General features: G+C 39.7%; 1 protein-coding gene across 10 annotated transcripts in view; it reads right to left on the reverse strand.

Annotated features, from left to right (window-relative positions):
• The window catches only part of LOC126188905 (transcriptional repressor CTCFL), a 145,409-nt gene that overhangs the window by 107,712 nt on the left and 19,989 nt on the right, over positions 1-17,708 (reverse strand). For 8 of the 10 annotated variants that reach the window (XM_049930593.1, XM_049930601.1, XM_049930600.1 and 5 more), the window contains 6 exons: positions 16,144-16,260; positions 15,915-16,024; positions 8,576-8,785; positions 8,383-8,495; positions 8,122-8,291; positions 832-968 (listed from right to left, as the gene is read on the reverse strand). In XM_049930593.1, coding sequence (XP_049786550.1) covers positions 832-968; positions 8,122-8,291; positions 8,383-8,495; positions 8,576-8,785; positions 15,915-16,024; positions 16,144-16,260 — 857 coding nt within the window. Of the gene's footprint in view, positions 1-662; positions 800-831; positions 969-8,121; positions 8,292-8,382; positions 8,496-8,575; positions 8,786-15,914; positions 16,025-16,143; positions 16,261-17,708 lie in introns of all 10 variants that reach the window. The other 2 variants (XM_049930599.1, XM_049930594.1) reach the window with 2 other exon arrangements.

The raw sequence follows: 17,708 nt of genomic DNA on the forward strand, positions 1-17,708 counted from the left end.
ACTGTCTGCAACGTGACGTGTCTTCTTTAAGGAAGTAGCAATCTGTTGTTTGCTACATTGTCAATATTCCTACTGGGAGTTTTCACTGTTTGATGTTAACATGACATATTTTATGATATTAGATTTACATTTTATATAAAAGAAATTAACAGTACAGCATAACAAACAAACAAAAAAACATATATACAGTTGTAATCATGTGTCAATGGCAACAATGGATAAGAATAACAACAGATCCTCTAAAAGCAGAAACAATACCAGGAATAAAAAGTATATGATTTGTTCAAATAAATTTTGAATAAAGAGCTGCAGAAGAAACTAGAAAATGAAATTTGGAATGGCAGCCTGAAGTAATGAAATGAAGAAATGCTACCTAATCAAGGGCCATCTAAATTATCCACCAAAGACTTCAAGACAGCTGTATATACCACCACCAAAATTTTTATCACTAAAGTTCTCAGCAATTATGATAATACCTTATTAATGCTATACTAATATGAATGAAATAACCCATACTAAAAATTAATCTAAACGAGTGTGAATAGTAAGACACCAAATTGTTCTGTGTAAATTTGTGTTGCAAATGTGTTGTAATCAAATAATACAAATGCTTTCAGCACTGGTCTGATGCTGTTTTTATTTTACTAAACTGAAGTGCTCACCTGATAAGGTCTTTCGCCAGTATGGCATCTCATGTGATTCCTCATTTTGCTGAGTTCCACACTGGCATAGTCACAAATCGAACATTTGTGGGGTTTCTCGTGAGTGTGTCTGTACCGAACGTGTCTTACAAGTTCACCTGCGGAAATAACACAAAAAGTGTTGGCTCACCTGATAGGGTCTCTCACCAGTGTGGCATCGCACGTGGCGCTTCAATTTACTCAATTCCACGCTCGCATAATCACACTCTGAACATTTATGTGGTTTCTCATGTGTATGTCTGTACCGAACATGTCTTACGAGCTCACCTGTGGAAGACACCAAGGGCAATATTTTACAAAGTGGCATGCAGCCAACCCCCAATTCAGCATACTGCCACTTCATTGAAAAATTCATGTTGCTACTTTCTGCAACTGTCACGTCTGAAAGAACGGCATACATAAAGCTTCAACCCAAATGGTGTTTTATACCATGCCTTTTATTGCTTCATTTTATTTCATTTTCACATGGGAAGAAACTCTACTACATCAATACTCTCCTGCCACACAGTTCTTTCAGAGTTACCTTTAAATTAGTGTGTATGCTGATTTAAGAACAGATATATTCGGTACAACACACATGCAATAAATAACAAAATAATTCATGGATGTGGGCAATGAATTTAAACAATTCCAGCCAGGTGTTGCTACTAGTGGCCCACCTCACGAAGACAGTGTTTGGCACATGCAGAAAATGTTCCTGTCGCTGGATAAAGGCAAAAATTCTATGTACAACATAACACTTATAGTTAATAGGCATCATTCTACACTCACAAAAATGAATAAGTAATTAACAAGGTTGTATAGCACACTGCAACATCTGTTTCAAAAATCCCTTCACGAAATTCTCTTATGAAAAAAAGAGTTACATATAACAGCTTGAGAGAACATAAAAATGTGCTGGCTAATTTACAGAAGTTTCTGCTGCACACATAAAATGGCCCTGTGTCCACAGATGCAGCTTTTACATTCAACGTGGTATATTCTGCAACCCATATTAACACTCACTACACTAAAGTGGGATTATAGTTCCTTTCCCCCTCTTGCTGCTTCTACGCTAAGCTTAGGGAATATGGTTAACTGGTGTTTAAAGAAACAAGACATTCAGATGTTTTAGGGGTACATTCCTCTTCTCTGCTTCTAATCTCCTAGGATACAAAAGGAAAAATGCCGGTTTTGTGAAATATGAGGAGCTTCAATTCAATTTGTCATCTTTCTTTATTTTTAATTCCTGGCAAGTAACAGAATTTTATGTACGGCAAAATTAATTTAAACGATCATATTACCGATGTTACAGCGACAGCTTTATTAAAACTAAAATATCAATTCCAGTGTTTATTAAAATAATTGTATTGCCCTCCAGGAATGACGAAAGGGAATAACAGCACATGAAGATAGTTTATCTATAGACTGCATCCACAATCAGACCAGGAAACATAGTATTCAGAGCTTTCTTTCTCTTTGTCCAATAAAAAGAGAATTTCACAAATGCTTCAAGTTTTTGCAACACCCCACCACAAACCACCCCATAGCAAAACCAGAATATTCTTCCTCTTGTTTACAAGTACTGTTTAGCACCCTATAGCATTTGTGAAAATCCATACATATTATAAAAGTGTATTTATGTACATCCCACATCCCCTCCTGAACCAATGGATCAATTAAAAACATAGAACACATATCACTTACTATCTGGAAAGAACCACCTACCTCTCCAAGGGGTGCGGGTGAAAAAGAAGCACAGCTTATGATGCACAAATAGCCAAACTTTATTTATCCAGTAATTGAGAATGAGAGGGCTTAGTGACTTGCAACCAACTTTACGCATTATTTCAAACTTTTACAAGACTTCTTCACACTCACCCCCCCCCCCCCCCCCCCCCCCCCCCCCAGCATGATGATGAAAGTTTATCGCTTGTTTCATTTTTGCTCTTAATGCAGTAACACTGCTCCATCATGCATGAGCTTTTAATTTATTACTTCTTTACTATTAACTCTATTTGCAACACATTTTGCAGACAGCATTCACATATACCACAGAATGTACTTACAAAAATATATCATTGTAGAATATATATTATGGGAGATTTGATGTCACAAACAACGAGTTGAGTGAAAAACTGTCACATCATGCATGATATTTTAATTTATTACATCTTCACTACTAATTCTATTCACAACACATTTCGCAGATAGTATCCCAATAGGCCACTAGATGTACCTGCAAAGGTACATCCCTGTTCAAGGCATAGTTCAGAAGATATGACGTGATAAAAAGACTGCTATAAATTTACACTTTCGGCCAAAAGGCCTTCTTCTCAAGTAGAAAACACACACACTTTCACACAAGTATAGGTCACACACGAATGACCACTTTCTCTGGCCACTCAGGTCGAACTGCGCCACGTGGCTGGTGAAGATATAGAGGAGGTTGAGGACAGGAGAGGGAGGGACAGCACAGTAGCAGCAAGGGAAGGTGCAGAGATGACGTGGAGACGGGATATGGCTGCTAGATGTAGTTGGGATGTTTGAAGGAGGCAGAGATGAAGTGGGGAGGGGAGTGGAAAAGACTAGAAGCAAAGGAGCAGAAAAAGACTAGTGGTGCTTTGTTGGAATAGAAGACTATGGAGTGCTGGAATGGGGTCAGAAAAGGTGATAAGGAGGTGAAGGCGAGGGCTAGCAAAGTTTAAGGCCAGAAGGGTTTCTGGAATGTACGATATATTACAGGGAGAGTTTCTCACCGGCACAATTCAGAAAAGCTGGTGTTGTTGGGAAGGATCCAGATGGCGCAGGCTGTGAAGCAGTCTTTGAAGTGAAGTATATTGTGTTGGGAAACATATTTAGCAACTGGGTGGTCCAGTTTGTTGATGGCCACTCATGCAGACAGACAACTTGTTGGTTGCCATGCCCATGTAGAAAGAAGCACAGTGGTTGCTGCTTAGTTTGTAGTTCATGAGACTGCTTTCATAGGTAGCCCTGCCTTTGAATGGATAGGTAATGCCCGTGATTGGACTGGAGTAGGTAATGGTGGGAAGATGTATGGGACAGGGCTTGCATCTAAGTCTATTGCAGGAATATGAGCCATGAGGCATGGGGTTGGGAGCAGGGGTAGAGTAGGGATGAACAAGGCTACTGTGCAGGTTTGTTGGGTCATGGAATACCAGTGTGGGAGCGTTGGGAAGAATAGTGGTTAGGATATTCCTCATTTCAAGGTGCAGTCAAAACCACAGGCAAAGAATATGATTCAGCTACCAGTCCTAGGTGCTACTGAGTCATGACAGGACTGCTTCTTTTTTGGCTGAACAGTGGGAATGTGGGAGGTGTTGCGGGACTGGAGGAAAAAGGCAAAGGAGATATGTTTCTCTACAAGGTTGGGAGGGTAATTTCAGTCTGTGGAGGTCTCAGTGAGACCCTTGGTATATTTGGAGAGGGGCAGCTCTTCACTACAGATGTGATGGCCACGGGTGGTTAGACTGAATGTAAGAGACTTCTTGGTATGGAATGGGTGGCAGCTGCTGTAGTAGAGGTACTGCTGGTGATTAGTAGGTTTGATATGGACGGAGGTGGACTTATGTGGCCATTCTTGAGGTGGAGGTAAACTTCGAGGAAGATGTTTTACTGAGCTGAGGAGACCCAAGTGAAGCGAATGGCGGAGAAGATGTTGGGGTTCAGGAGGAACGTGAATAGAGTGTCCTCAGCCTCAGTCCAGGTTACAAAGATGTCGTCAGTTAATCCACACAAGGTGAGGGGTTTGGGATTTTAGGTGGTTAAGTAGTATTCCTCTAAACGGCCCATGAATACACTGGCACAGGATGGTGTCATCTGGGTGCCCATTGCTGTACCATTGATTTGTTTGTAAGTGATGCCTGCATAGGTGAAGCAATTGTGGATGAAGACGTAGTTGATCATTGTGACTGGGAAGGAGGTTGTATGTTTTGTATGTTGAGTGTGAGTCGGGTGTTGGGAGTGTAGGCAGTGGTAGGGTTGGGGGGAGAGGGAGAGGCCACTGCCTCTGGGCACTGAGGCCTGTCTGACTGTGTGCGACGTGACGTGGACAGAAATTGGCTGGCATGGGTGCTAGGGGTAAGGAGGAGGCATGGAACAGGAAGAGCAAGGTGCAATTTGGGGAAGACACTGTGCTAGCTGTGGGAGGGTGCAGGGACATCCCACAGCCCAGCACATTACTGATCACGTCAGATGCATTTGCAGAACTTTCCATTGTTTGATTCGTTTCAAAGAGTTGTATTTACAGCAACATGTTGTAAACTACGATAATGACTGGACATTCAATTTTCCTGTCGGGGTTTTCATAATTACAAACACTGATTTATCTTTTTAGAAAGAGTGGATGCATTTCATACATAGAATTACACTTTTTTCCCCACTACATTCCTAATCTATTAAACATGATTTGGAATATTCTACACAAAAGAATTGTAATACCAAGTCAGTAACAACACAGTTTTGCTGACAAAAGGACCCTGGTATAACCCTATCTTGCATACCGGTACGTACTGATTTTAGAGGTAACAAAGTTGCCACACAACAGTACCATGTGATTCTGCAGCAGTTCTGATGTTCCAGAATGAACTGAGTAATTATTATGTAATCTCTGAAGTTTCCTCCTACATGTAATCTGTGTAACGTACCATGCTTCATTATTTAATTAAAATTTTCCAGTTTCCCAATCTATTGGGACACCTAAATGTTTGTCCTCTGCCTTTCATATAAGACACAAATAATGACAAGTTGTCCCTTTCATCTTCTTCATTTTTATCTTTATTGTGAAATGGCTTAGTAAATTCTAAGTAACTGTTACAGAAACAGTGTAGGTGTCAAGCATACAAGTTGCCAGCAATGACAAACATTTGAGGGAGAGTTTGTCTTAACATTTACAACAAAATTAATGACAGAATGCATTTAATGTTGTACTTTTAAGTTTTGGGGAGACCTTTCTTGATAACTGATACAGAAATTAATTCTAACTAAACAGTGTATTTTGTCAATAACATAGTATGAAGGTTTTTAAAGTGCACAGATAAAATGTTGCAAGAGAAATAGTACACATGACTGTTTCCTGCTGATATTTCTTTCACCAGACAGCATTGCAACAAATTTTTGATAGGGAAAAAATGTAAGGAGGATTACAGTTTAACGTCTTCTTGACATCAAGGTGCTTGCATAAGAAGCTGTAGCTTTGGTGAACAAGTACAGGGTAAGGAATCAGCAGTGGCCTTACATAAAGAATCGCACTGGTCAGTTACGAGACAAAATGGCTCATCAAAACTGACCTTCAGGAGGTGAAATCTACAGAGCCACTGACATAAATAAAAAGAACACACTACCCTGCTTTCAGAAGACTTCCCCAACATACCCCTTTCTCCTACACACCAAAGGAATTATTAGAGCTGAAAGTTAGACAGTGAGTCTATTGGCAGTACTATACATTTCACCTCCTGCAGCTAGTAAGTCCAGAATGGAATAACAATATGGAAAGCACAGACTGCTACTCACTATGTAAAAGATGCACTGAGTTGCAGATAGGTACAACGAAAAACAAACACACACACACACACACACACACACACACACACACACACACACACACAGCCATTGTCTCAGAGCCCAACTGTGCCTGCATCTAACAAATACAATCGCTGGGATGGGTGATGGGGGTAAGGAGGAGGAAGCGGAAGCATGAGGCGGGGGGAGAAGAATAGCAGGGTACAAATGCGGGGAAGACACTAGTGCAGCCTGGCGGAGTGTGCAGAGATTTGATGGGGACAGGATAGGGCTGTTAGTTGCAATGTTGGGAGTCTGTGCTGAGGGAAAAAGGGGGAGGGGGGGGGGGGGTAGAGGAGGAGGGAGAAGAGTGAGGAGAGAGGCAGAGAAGGGGAAATGACTTGTGCTTTAGTGGATTAGAAGATATATGTAGTACTGGAGTGGAAGCAGGGAGGGAAGGGGATAGGTGGGTAGGAGACAGAGACTAACCTGCTTTCACAGGTAGCCCTGCCTCTGATAGAACAGGAGATATCTGTGACAGGACTGGAGTAGCTGTAGTTGGAGTTGGAAGACATATGGGACAGGTCTTTCATCTAGGTCTACTGCACGGATATAAGACATGAGGCAACTGATTGGCAGCAGAAGTGCAGTAGCTACAAACAAAATACTGCTCTCTACATAGCCATGACAACTAACAAACTTTCTGCATGCATGAATGGCTGTCACCAAACTGTGGCTAAGGGACATCTGGACCATCCGGTTGCTGAACATGCTATGCAATATGATGCACTTCACTTTAATGACTGTCACAAAGCCCAGGCCATCTCGATTATCCCTACCTACACCAGCTTTTCTGAATTGTACAGGTGGAAGCTCTCCAAACAACATATCCTTCATTCCTGTAACCCCCGTGGCCTATACCATTGTTAGTCGTAGTCTCCCACCCACCTATCCCCTTCCCTGTTCCCACTCCAGTACTACATATATATATGTCTTCAATCCAGCCAGTGCACTTGTAACTCTTTTCCCCTTCTTTACTTCTCTCTCTCTCTCTCTCTCTCTCTCTCTCTCTCTCTCTCTCTCTATCTATCTATCTCTCTCTCTCTCTTTCGCAACCACCACCCCCACCTCCTGCGCTCCCAGCACAGACTCCCGGCACTGCATCTGATAGCCCTATCCTGTTCCCACCAAGTCTCTGCATGCTCTACCAGGCAGCAGCAGCCTGTAACTTGCTAGCCTTGCTCCTCCCCATCTCATAACTCCTTCTTATTTCCACCACCCCTGTGTGTTTGCACAGGTACTGATAATGTGGGGAGTTCTCTAAAGAGATGTATTTAATATAAGATGACCTATTGTGAAGATGTTCTGGGAATGGTCTCAAGTAATACGCGAAACTGATGGCACAGTTGCTCTCTACTTCACCATGTACAACTTGAAATTTTCAAATATTTTAACAAATTTAACACCATACACAGAAAAATGTTTGTTATCTACTACTGACCCTCTTTGAACCACATACAAATAGTTTATGCCACTAAAAATGACAACATATGGAAAATACTTTCCAATGCAACATCAGAATAAGACAATGAAACTTCATCACTGGATAATTTTTTTATATATATGTGGAGATTTATTAATTAAAAAAAGGGGTATGAAGGTAAATTCGCACATGGAAGGTTAGGACAACTAAGGATCAAACAGGGCAAGAATGTCTGAAAAAACTGAAGAATCACTTGTTGATAAAATTATACTAATCCATATTTTTTATATGTTCATCTGACACACTGCATTTTTTTCTGGTTAACTAATGTCTTCTTTTCATTGCTTTTAGTACAACCCTTGTTCTGATAGTACTCTTGCATTTATGAGTGAGAAGTGTAATGTTTATTTAAAAAATAAGCTGACAGATATTATTTACCTGATGTTGTAAAAGCACTGTCACAAAATTTACAACGGTGAGGCTTAGTGCCAGTATGTGTATTGACATGGTTCTGAAGAGATGCTAAAGTTTTGAATCCTCTTTCACAAACACTGCACTTGTGTGGCCGTTCCTCAGAGTGTGACTTCATGTGGCGGGAAAGTAAGTATCTGAAACAGTATAAATTTGTCAGAAGTTGCATCCCTCTTGTCTACTGCAGGTTACTTGTTGGAATACGACATTCTGAGCACGAAGTCTCACCTTTTCGGGCTTGTGTAATTGCAATAATTACACATATGAGCTTGTGTTACAGTCTGTGACTTCTTGGGCAAGATTTTAATTATCTTAGTTTTGTCGTCTTCATCACCTGACTCCTGAAATCAACAAAATTAATGTGAAACAGGGGTCCACAAATATTTTTTAGTGCTGAATGAACTAATTCAAAAGCACATACCATTGCAATCCCACCTTCTTCACCTTCGTCAAAGTCATAGACAGTAAGATCTTGGTCATCAGTTTTGTCATCCTTTTCATCAGGTTGCTGCACAATGAGAACATATGAGACCTCTCCTGGATTTGTATCTGATGGTACTATTGTGACTGTCTGATATGTATCTGTTGTGTTTAGAATCATACTAGTATCAGCTCCATTGGTAGTCACAGCCTAGAAAGATGTAATTTTGTCACTCAAATGCATCACACGATTAAAAAATAAATAAATAAATAAAAATAAAGAAGACAAAACAATTTTGGGAAAAAACTTGCAAAATGTCCAAAATTCCAAAGGAGGATGTAAAAATTCTTCTCAGTGATTTCAACACACAAATTGGAAAAGAGAGGAAAAATATATATATTCGAAAAAAACCCTAAGAAGCAAAAAACGTGGCAATCCCCAATCCTTTAAGTAGCTGAATTTCAAATAGACCGCATTGCAATCTCCTATGATTTCCAAAGGGAAATAAACGACGTTCAGTTCCGCAGAGGGGCAAATGTAGATTCTGTCCACTATCTTACCGGAGTCAGAATTTAATTCACACCAAAAAGGGAAACGCCGAAAAGAAAAGACCATTAATTCCCCAATTTGATATGAACAAATTCAAGAATCTAAAATTACAGAAGCATGGGAAAAAACAACCTACAAACAGCTGGAGAAATTTCCAAACAAAAATTATACAGATGGCAAGAGAACTGATCCCATTAAAGAAAAAAGTCCAAATTGTGAAAACACAGTAAAAGAGAGACAACGAGCCTTCTTAAACTACAACTGGGACAAATCAGAAACCACCATAAGAGAAATTTTTTTAAGTCAGAAATCAAACAGCTAAAATACTTTGGCAAACTAAAAGAAAATATCTTAATGAACATTTAAAATTAGTCGAAGAAGACAAAACACACGACTTTCACAAAACATTTGCAAATCAAATCAAAGGATACACTCCATGGTACCTCTGTTCCACGAAACAAGACGGTAAACTGAGACTAACTAACAAAGAAAATTGTCAAGACTTAGCCAAATATTTCCAAAAACTTCTAAAGTGCTCACAGCCAAGTACGAGATTCCCCAGATTACAACATGATTACAACCAGAACACACCAATGAAAGTTCTACTTAGTCCAAATTCCTCAAAAGAAATCACTCAAATCATCCAAAAAATTTGGCAGCCGGAAAATATTCCAGACGATTGGAAATGTTCACTTGTAAAAAGGGAGAGAGCTCAGATGTAAACAAGTACAGAGGCATTTCACTTTTGCTGGTCACTTACAAAATTCTATCCATGTGTATCCTAAGGAGGGCACAAGAACATCTAGAACAAGCGATTTCAAATACCAAGCAGGCTTTCGACCAAACAGATCATGCCCAGAACAGAACTTTAATCTTAAAAATTAAACCAATCACACCGAAACCAATGGTCTGCACAAGAAGCATATGATTCTATAAACAAACAATCTCTATGCAATATTCTAAAAGAATGAGAACCTAACACCCAAACTTGAAATCTGATTGAACACATACTGACAGAAACCAAATCAAAAATTAAATTCATAGATGAAACTTCAGTACCATTCTTAGAACAGGAGTAAGACAGGGAAATGGGATCTCGCCACTACAATTCAGCATATTTTTAGACAAAGGAATGAAATAATGGGAAATGGAACTAAGAAAACAAAATTTTTGGAAGCCAATCAAACTAGGAAGAGGTCAAGGAAAATTGAACATTCCATATTTAGGGTTTTCAGATGACTTAGTGATTCTAACTGACAGTAAAGGGACAGCAGCAAGACAAATCAAGACCCTCAAAGAAAGTGCAGAGAAGGCTGGACTGAAAATCACTTTTGAAAAGACTGAATTCGTGTGTTCCAAGTTAGATATTCTGAAACTTAAAACAAATTAAAGTGAAATCAACAGAGTGAAACACTAAGTATCTTGATGAAATTATTGAACCAACAGGACTTGATATTAGAAAAATTCTGGGATCACGATAGACACAAGATTGATACAGTCTGCAAACTTTCGAGACAACACAAAAAATATCAAACGTCAAAACTGATATCAGAAAGAGACGAATAAAGTTCTATGGACACCTACACAGATTACCTGGAAACAGACTAACAAAATGTCAATTGGACTATGTGACATCACTTAAAGCATCAATATCCTGGGTAACTGAAGTTAAGGATTTGACAAAAACAAAAATTGACGTAAAAAACTCATCAGACATGAATACATTCATAAGTGAAATTGATGAGTGGAAGTTTACTCCAGAGACGGAACCAAAACCATACTGACCAGGGGACCAAAGAAGGAACAAAAGAAGTCTTTCGGGGAGAAAATGAAGAAATATTGAAAAAATAAGAAGAACCCTCAGAGAGTGAAAATTACCTGCTTATCATCATTATTATTATTACACTGTTATAATTAGAACAGTGTGTGATACAAACTGTGACTTTCAAAACAAAGGGCTCATAGTTACTAACACTAAACGAAGTAAATAAATAGAAAATAATCCTAAATTCCTTAATTTTCAACAAATTAGAAACAATGTGGTAAACTTGTCACTCATGCTGACACTTTAAAAAATGAGACAAAAAGTTGCTATCACATTCCTCTGGAAAGTCAAATACTCATTGCTACAAAATTCTGAAATTTACTATACAAGACAGTGGAAAAATAAAAGTTCACTGTAAGCAGTATTGGAATTCGGAATACTAACCAATAAATGGTGAACAAAAATAAAATAGGTCTTGTGAAATATAAAACTTTCCCAGTGTATCGATTGTTCCATGAAAGGTTGGACAAACTACCAGATGTCAATAACTTGCTGACATGATATTACTGCGCTTTCCTAGCAAATCAACAGTTTCTATTGCTCTCAGATGTCCAGACGGGTGCAGTTGTTTATGTAACACACAATATGTCAACAGCTTACCTTGCCGCACCTTCAAGTGATACCTGTAGAATGAATGTCTTTGCTACATCTTGCCCCCTTTATACTCTTATTGCTACCCACACCCTCCCTCACTACCCAATCACATGGGGCATCGGGCAGAGTGATGGAGGAATGCGACTGTTATGTACTGGATATGAGATCCAGCCCCTCAGTGCTTCTGAGGCCCCCGCAGGGTGCAGAAGTTGCTCTTGGCTGATGTTGTGACTCCAGTCGGCTGAGTGCTGATACCATGCTTTACTGAGAGTGTACCTACTGATCAGGTCACTCACACTGCAACATCCACACTTACACACTTAGAATACAGACCCAAAACAATGAGGTCTGCCATAACACTACTGCAACTACAGATTTTGTTGGTTTTCAAGTTTAGAGCATCTCCTATGCTCCTTGTATCTTTCTTTGACTGTCTGCACAGTCCACCTGACGTACGCGTTTCTGCCTTTGCATTTATGGACCAGAAGTCATCCTTCACTGTCCCTAACAGAGTACGCATTTTGAGGGTAGACAGAAAACACATATGATGTTACACTGAATCAAGATTCTGGTGATATTGTTTGATACTTTATTGGTGTATGACAAATACGCCACTGTCATGCTCCTCCTTGTTTTCTATTTGCTGGGCCTGTGCCTTCTGTGTGGAAGCACATCTGATTTGTCTTTCCCCACACTCATCTTCTTGAATAAGTCGTTAAGGTGGCTGTGCAACCTTGGTAGGCTTCATTGTATGGACTCTGTGAACCAGTGTGACAGATAATGGCAGCTGGAAGCATGGAAATATAAATCAGTGTGGGTGGCTTTCCAGTACACACTGTGTCCTATACAACTGTGCACTTTATGCCTGACTAGGGCATCCAGAAAAGGGTGTTCATCATTCTATTCCTCCTGCATAGCAAATTTGATCTTGGGGCATAGAGACTTCAGATCTTGGAGAAACTCTGGAAGCCTTTCACTTCCATGTGGCCATACAACAAATGTGTCATCAATATACCTGAAAAAGGATGTCATCTTCAACGTAGCTTTTTCCAGAGCTTTCTCTTCAAAATCCTCAATGAATAACTTTGCCACAACCAGTCAGAGGGCATATCAAGGCGATGCCTCCGTTTGTTCATAATAGTTAACACCAATGATAAAGAATGTAGATATGAGGGTGAATTTGAGGAAGTTAGTCATTGCTGAGGCAATTGGCAACTGCCACTCTGGTGAAAAGGGACACCACATCAAAGCCCACTATAAGGTGCTGGTTACAAAGGTGTAGAGCATACATTTACCAATGTAGGGGCTTAACGCTGCTGTCAGCTGTTTGGCTGGCTGGTAGGTAGCTTAATTCTTACCAGGTAGATGAAGCTAAATTAATGCTAGCTAAAAGTATTTAACTTCCTTTAAAGACATCGGATGTTAGATGCCAGGATGTGTATCTTTTATAAGAGAATAAACTGAGTGCTAACATGAGGAGGATCACAATGATGTAGGTGAGAAAGACAGCAAAAACAGTAATGCAAACAGGCCCAACCAAATGCAGAGTAATCATTCATTTGCTCTGCTGTTTCCCATTACTAATGTCATAATTCTCTCCTCAGTGGCTTAAGGAATGGCTTTTTCTCTTTAACTGTTGAAGTAGAACAATTCTGTTATTTGCCTTTAATTCTGTTCTAGTGTATCTACACTGTCTGAAGGTGACATCATCAATCCATTAAGTGTTCAGTTTCATAACCTTCTCTTAAATGAAGTAATCATTTGTTCTGGAAACCATTATTTTTTCACAGTTTGTTTATGTGCAAAATTTTTCTGATGCCCAGAAGCAAAAACTTTTTCTATCTTTATCTAAATACAATAACTTGATTTTGATTTGCCTGCATGTTTATAGCCAGGATCCAATATCTGATCTGACTGCCAATTCGTTCCAGCTCATTTAGCATTAACCGGGGAGCATGTGTAATATTTCACTATGTCCTTACCCTCCACATTTAAAACACAGTGGTTTAATGTCAAATCCTGCTGGGAGGGGTCCAGTCTTGACATCAAGGGCCATGAGGTACTTGACCTCGAAGATTTCTTCTACCTTTTTCAAACTAGCCACATCTTCCGATGGCTCTACAGCCAGAATAAACAGTGGTGGTTTCTCCTTATTTGTTTGACTGTGAAGTCTTGCCATGGCTTTAAATATGAAGTCCAACAGAGCTTGATGCACTTTTTTCACATTGTATATCCAGTTTAGTCCACATAGCAGGGCCTTAACTCGTGGCATTGTCTTCTGAAGAACTGTTCTAATTGGTTCTTCAATGGGGGTACTCCTTCATCTTCTTCCTCACAGTGTCCTGGTCGTTCAAAGTGTGGTATCATTCTCCATCGGTGTCATCTCGGGCTGGTATTGAAGTTCACCAGTCAAATCATTGTAGGTCTCTATCCAGTTGTTTCCGGCTTAATGGATGAACCTCACGTATTGCTCCGGGTAGTGCCATTCACAATATGGAACTCTTTCTTCATTTTGTTATTGTCTTCTCTGAGGCCCTGCCTCACCCCGTTTCTCGCTGGTGGACATTTCTGGCCATACTGTTATCTTCTTCTGTTTATTGTAGTTGATCTTTCCCGTGCTACATGCTAATTTAACACTCACAATTTGCTTCCACTGTTAGAACATCAAAAAGAAAAACTTGCTATTCAGAACAGCAAACATGGCAATTCTGTTATTTAGCATGCAGCACACAACTGAAGAGAAGCTGTAAAATACTCTCCCTGCAAAACAGAACAGCACGCAGGAGCTTGCACGATGACCCTTCTAACAGCCGTGTACCGCAAGCCTCTAGAGGAATGGAAGGTTCCAAATGATTGAAAAAAGAGCACAGGTAGTTCCAGTTTTCAAGAAGGGTCTTCGAGCAGATGCGCAAAACTATAGGCCTATATCTCTGACATAGATCTGTTGTAGAATTTTAGAACATGTATTTTGCTCATGTATCATGTCATTTCTGGAAACCCAGAATCTACTCTGTAGGAATCAACATGGATTCCGGAAACAGAGATCATGTGAGACCCAACTAGCTTTATTTGTTCATGAGACCCAGAAAATATTAGATACAGGCTCCCAGGTAGATGCCATTTTCCTTGAGTTCCGGAAGGCGTTCAATACAGTTCCGCACTGTCGCCTGATAAACGAAGTAAGAGCCTACGGAATATCAGCCCAGCTGTGTGGCTGGATTGAAGAGTTTTTAGCAAACAGAACGCAGCATGTTGTTATCAATGGAGAGACGTCTACAGACGTTGAAGTAACCTCTGGCATGCCACAAGGGGGTGTTATGGGACCATTACCTTTAACAATATATATAAATACCTAGTAGATAGTGTCGGAAGTTACATGCGGCTTTTCGCAGGTGCTGCTGTAGTATACAGAGAAGTTGCAGCACTAGAAAATTGCAGCGAAATGCAGGAAGATCTGCAGCGGATAGGCACTTGGTGCAGGGAGTGGCAACTGACCCTTAACATAGACATATGTAACGTATTGCGAATACATAGAAAGAAGGAGGATCCTTTAATGTATGATTATATGATAGCAGAACAAACACTGGTAGCAGTTACTTCCGTAAAATATCTAGGAGTATGCGTACAGAATGATTTGAAGTGGAATTATCATATAAAATTAATTGTTGGTAAGGCGGGTGCCAGGTTGAGATTCATTGTGAGAGTCCTTAGAAAATGTAGTCCATCAACAAAGGAGGTGGCTTACAAAACACTCGTTCGACCTATACTTGAGTATTGCTCATCAGTGTGGGATCCATACCAGGTCAGGTTGACTGAGGAGATAGAGAAGATCCAAAGAAGAGTGGTGCATTTCGTCACAGGGTTACTTGGTAAGCATGATAGCGTTATGGAGATGTTTAGGAAACTCAAGTGGCAGACTCTGCAAGAGAGGTGCTCTGCATCGCGGTGTAGCTTGCTGTCCAGGTTTCGAGAGGGTGCGTTTCTGGATGAGGTATCGAATATATTGCTTCCCCCGAGGAGATCACAAATGTAAAATCAGAGAGATTCGAGTACGCACGGAGGCTTTCTGGCAGTCGTTCTTCCCATGAACTGTACACAACTGGAACAGGAAAGTGAGGTAATGACAGTGGCATGTAAAGTGTCCTCCACCACACATCGTTGGGTGGCTTGCAGAGTATAAATGTAGATGTAGACCTCTCGGCAGCTACTGGGGGGTCAATTTGCTGTCATTTTCAATCACCATCAACTGCACACATGTTAAGTGTGGACTTACATATCTTTAGCATCACCATCTACCATAGTTTTTCTATCAATAAGATGAAATACTCTGTAAGGTGAAAAGTGCTGAGAAGTAGTATAATTTAACTGTACCTCCTGAGATGACTCCAACCCTGTAATGGTTTCTTCAACATGAGTACTCTCCTGAGGCATAGTTACATATGTTGCTTCTGAAGCCCCATCTGTTACTTCTGCTGATGTCTCTGCAATAAGTGAGTATCAGTATGTGTGGCACAATAATTGTATTAAATACATGTTTGAGTGAAACCAAATCAAAATAAGAATATTATTACACAAAGAAGAAAAATGAGAACTTACTGACCTGATACAACTGTCATAACTGGCTGCTGATCGCCATTTGCTTGATAATAGTAATGACCTGACTGGTCCACAAAATAAGTTCCCTCCTCAGGATTTTCTTCAGTGGTAACCACTTCAGCTGAAAACAGTTCATAAGGTGAGATTATTCCAAATATAACATCTAGGATGGAAAAAACAAACATCAACTATGACTTCATACTGCTTTTGCAATCTGTAATCACAGTGAAAGAGGGCACAGAGTAAGGCTACTGAAAAAGAATGTATCTTGATTGTGAATGCTGTTTCCTGTTACATGTGACTGTGCTCCACACATTGATGTGGTATAGGTCATTATCATATTATCATTCCATACTTAATATGTGCTCCAGAAAGATTGCTAAGGGGGAATTTATGCACAGAATGCAAGTGTTATCTGACCATGAAAATAATCTTAATTACATAACAATTAGTAGTAATGCTGTACACGTGTACAGCATGTAATAGAGAACAACTGAAAAGATTCACTTATGCACAAGAGAAGATATATGTCTTGCAAATTAAAGTTCTTGAAGAAATACAAAATAGTGATGGAAAAAATTATCTGTTGAGTGTTCATTAGTAAATCTGGAGGTTTCTCTAACACAAAAGGAAAAGAAATTTAACATATTAAGAGAATATAACACAGTCCACTTATGAATATCTCCTGAAGAAATTTACAGAAGTTAATAAAGTAAGTAGACTGTTTATCATTCCAAAAGCAATCATCATAATTGTTCATACATTTATCCCACTGCAGAAAAACGTTTACAGTTGCCTATGGAACCATGACTGTGTCCACGAGAGCATCTCTTCATCTAAATCAAACCAATGGCCATGAATGTCATTCTTTGGGGCTCCCAAAAATATGGAAATCACATGGGGAGAGGCAGGAACTGCTTTGTAGTCAAAACAACCTTGGCAAAATGTCTGCCAAAGACATCATGTTACACTGGAAGAATTGTTAAATTACTCATTAGAACGTTCACATTTTCTAGCTTTCTGCAACCACAACTGCAATGTTGCAGTGCAATGAGAAACATACTGTACATGATTTATTTCTTAAATTACTTTCAGATCCAAGATTTTTCAAGTCTGCACTCTAATCAGACTAGCAGTTCATATCATCTACTTTATATTAAATGCTGCTTCCACTACTTAAAAATGTTTCTGTAATGTGACAGATACAAAATCCTTTCACCAAGCAGCAGCACGAGAACACCATATATAGATATAGAAATTTGCAAGCTTTCGGAGACAATGGCTCCTTCTTCCAGCAGAAGGGCCGAAGGGGAAAGAAGACAGAAGGAAAAAGGACTGGTGAAGTTTAGGAAATGGGGAGGATTTGGAAAAGTCACCCAGAACCCTGGGTCAGGCTTGACTTACAGGATGGGATGAGAAGGAAAGAAAGTGAAGTCTTGTACTCCACGCAGCTCCTCCAAGATTTCAATTCAATTCACAGAAAACCATTGTGGAACATATGGTTTAATTTCACATACACACAGAAACTAAAAAATGACTACGTTTCAGGATACTTTAGTCACAGATCAG

This window comes from Schistocerca cancellata, chromosome 5 (assembly GCF_023864275.1).
Source record: "Schistocerca cancellata isolate TAMUIC-IGC-003103 chromosome 5, iqSchCanc2.1, whole genome shotgun sequence".
Lineage (NCBI taxonomy): Eukaryota > Metazoa > Arthropoda > Insecta > Orthoptera > Acrididae > Schistocerca > Schistocerca cancellata.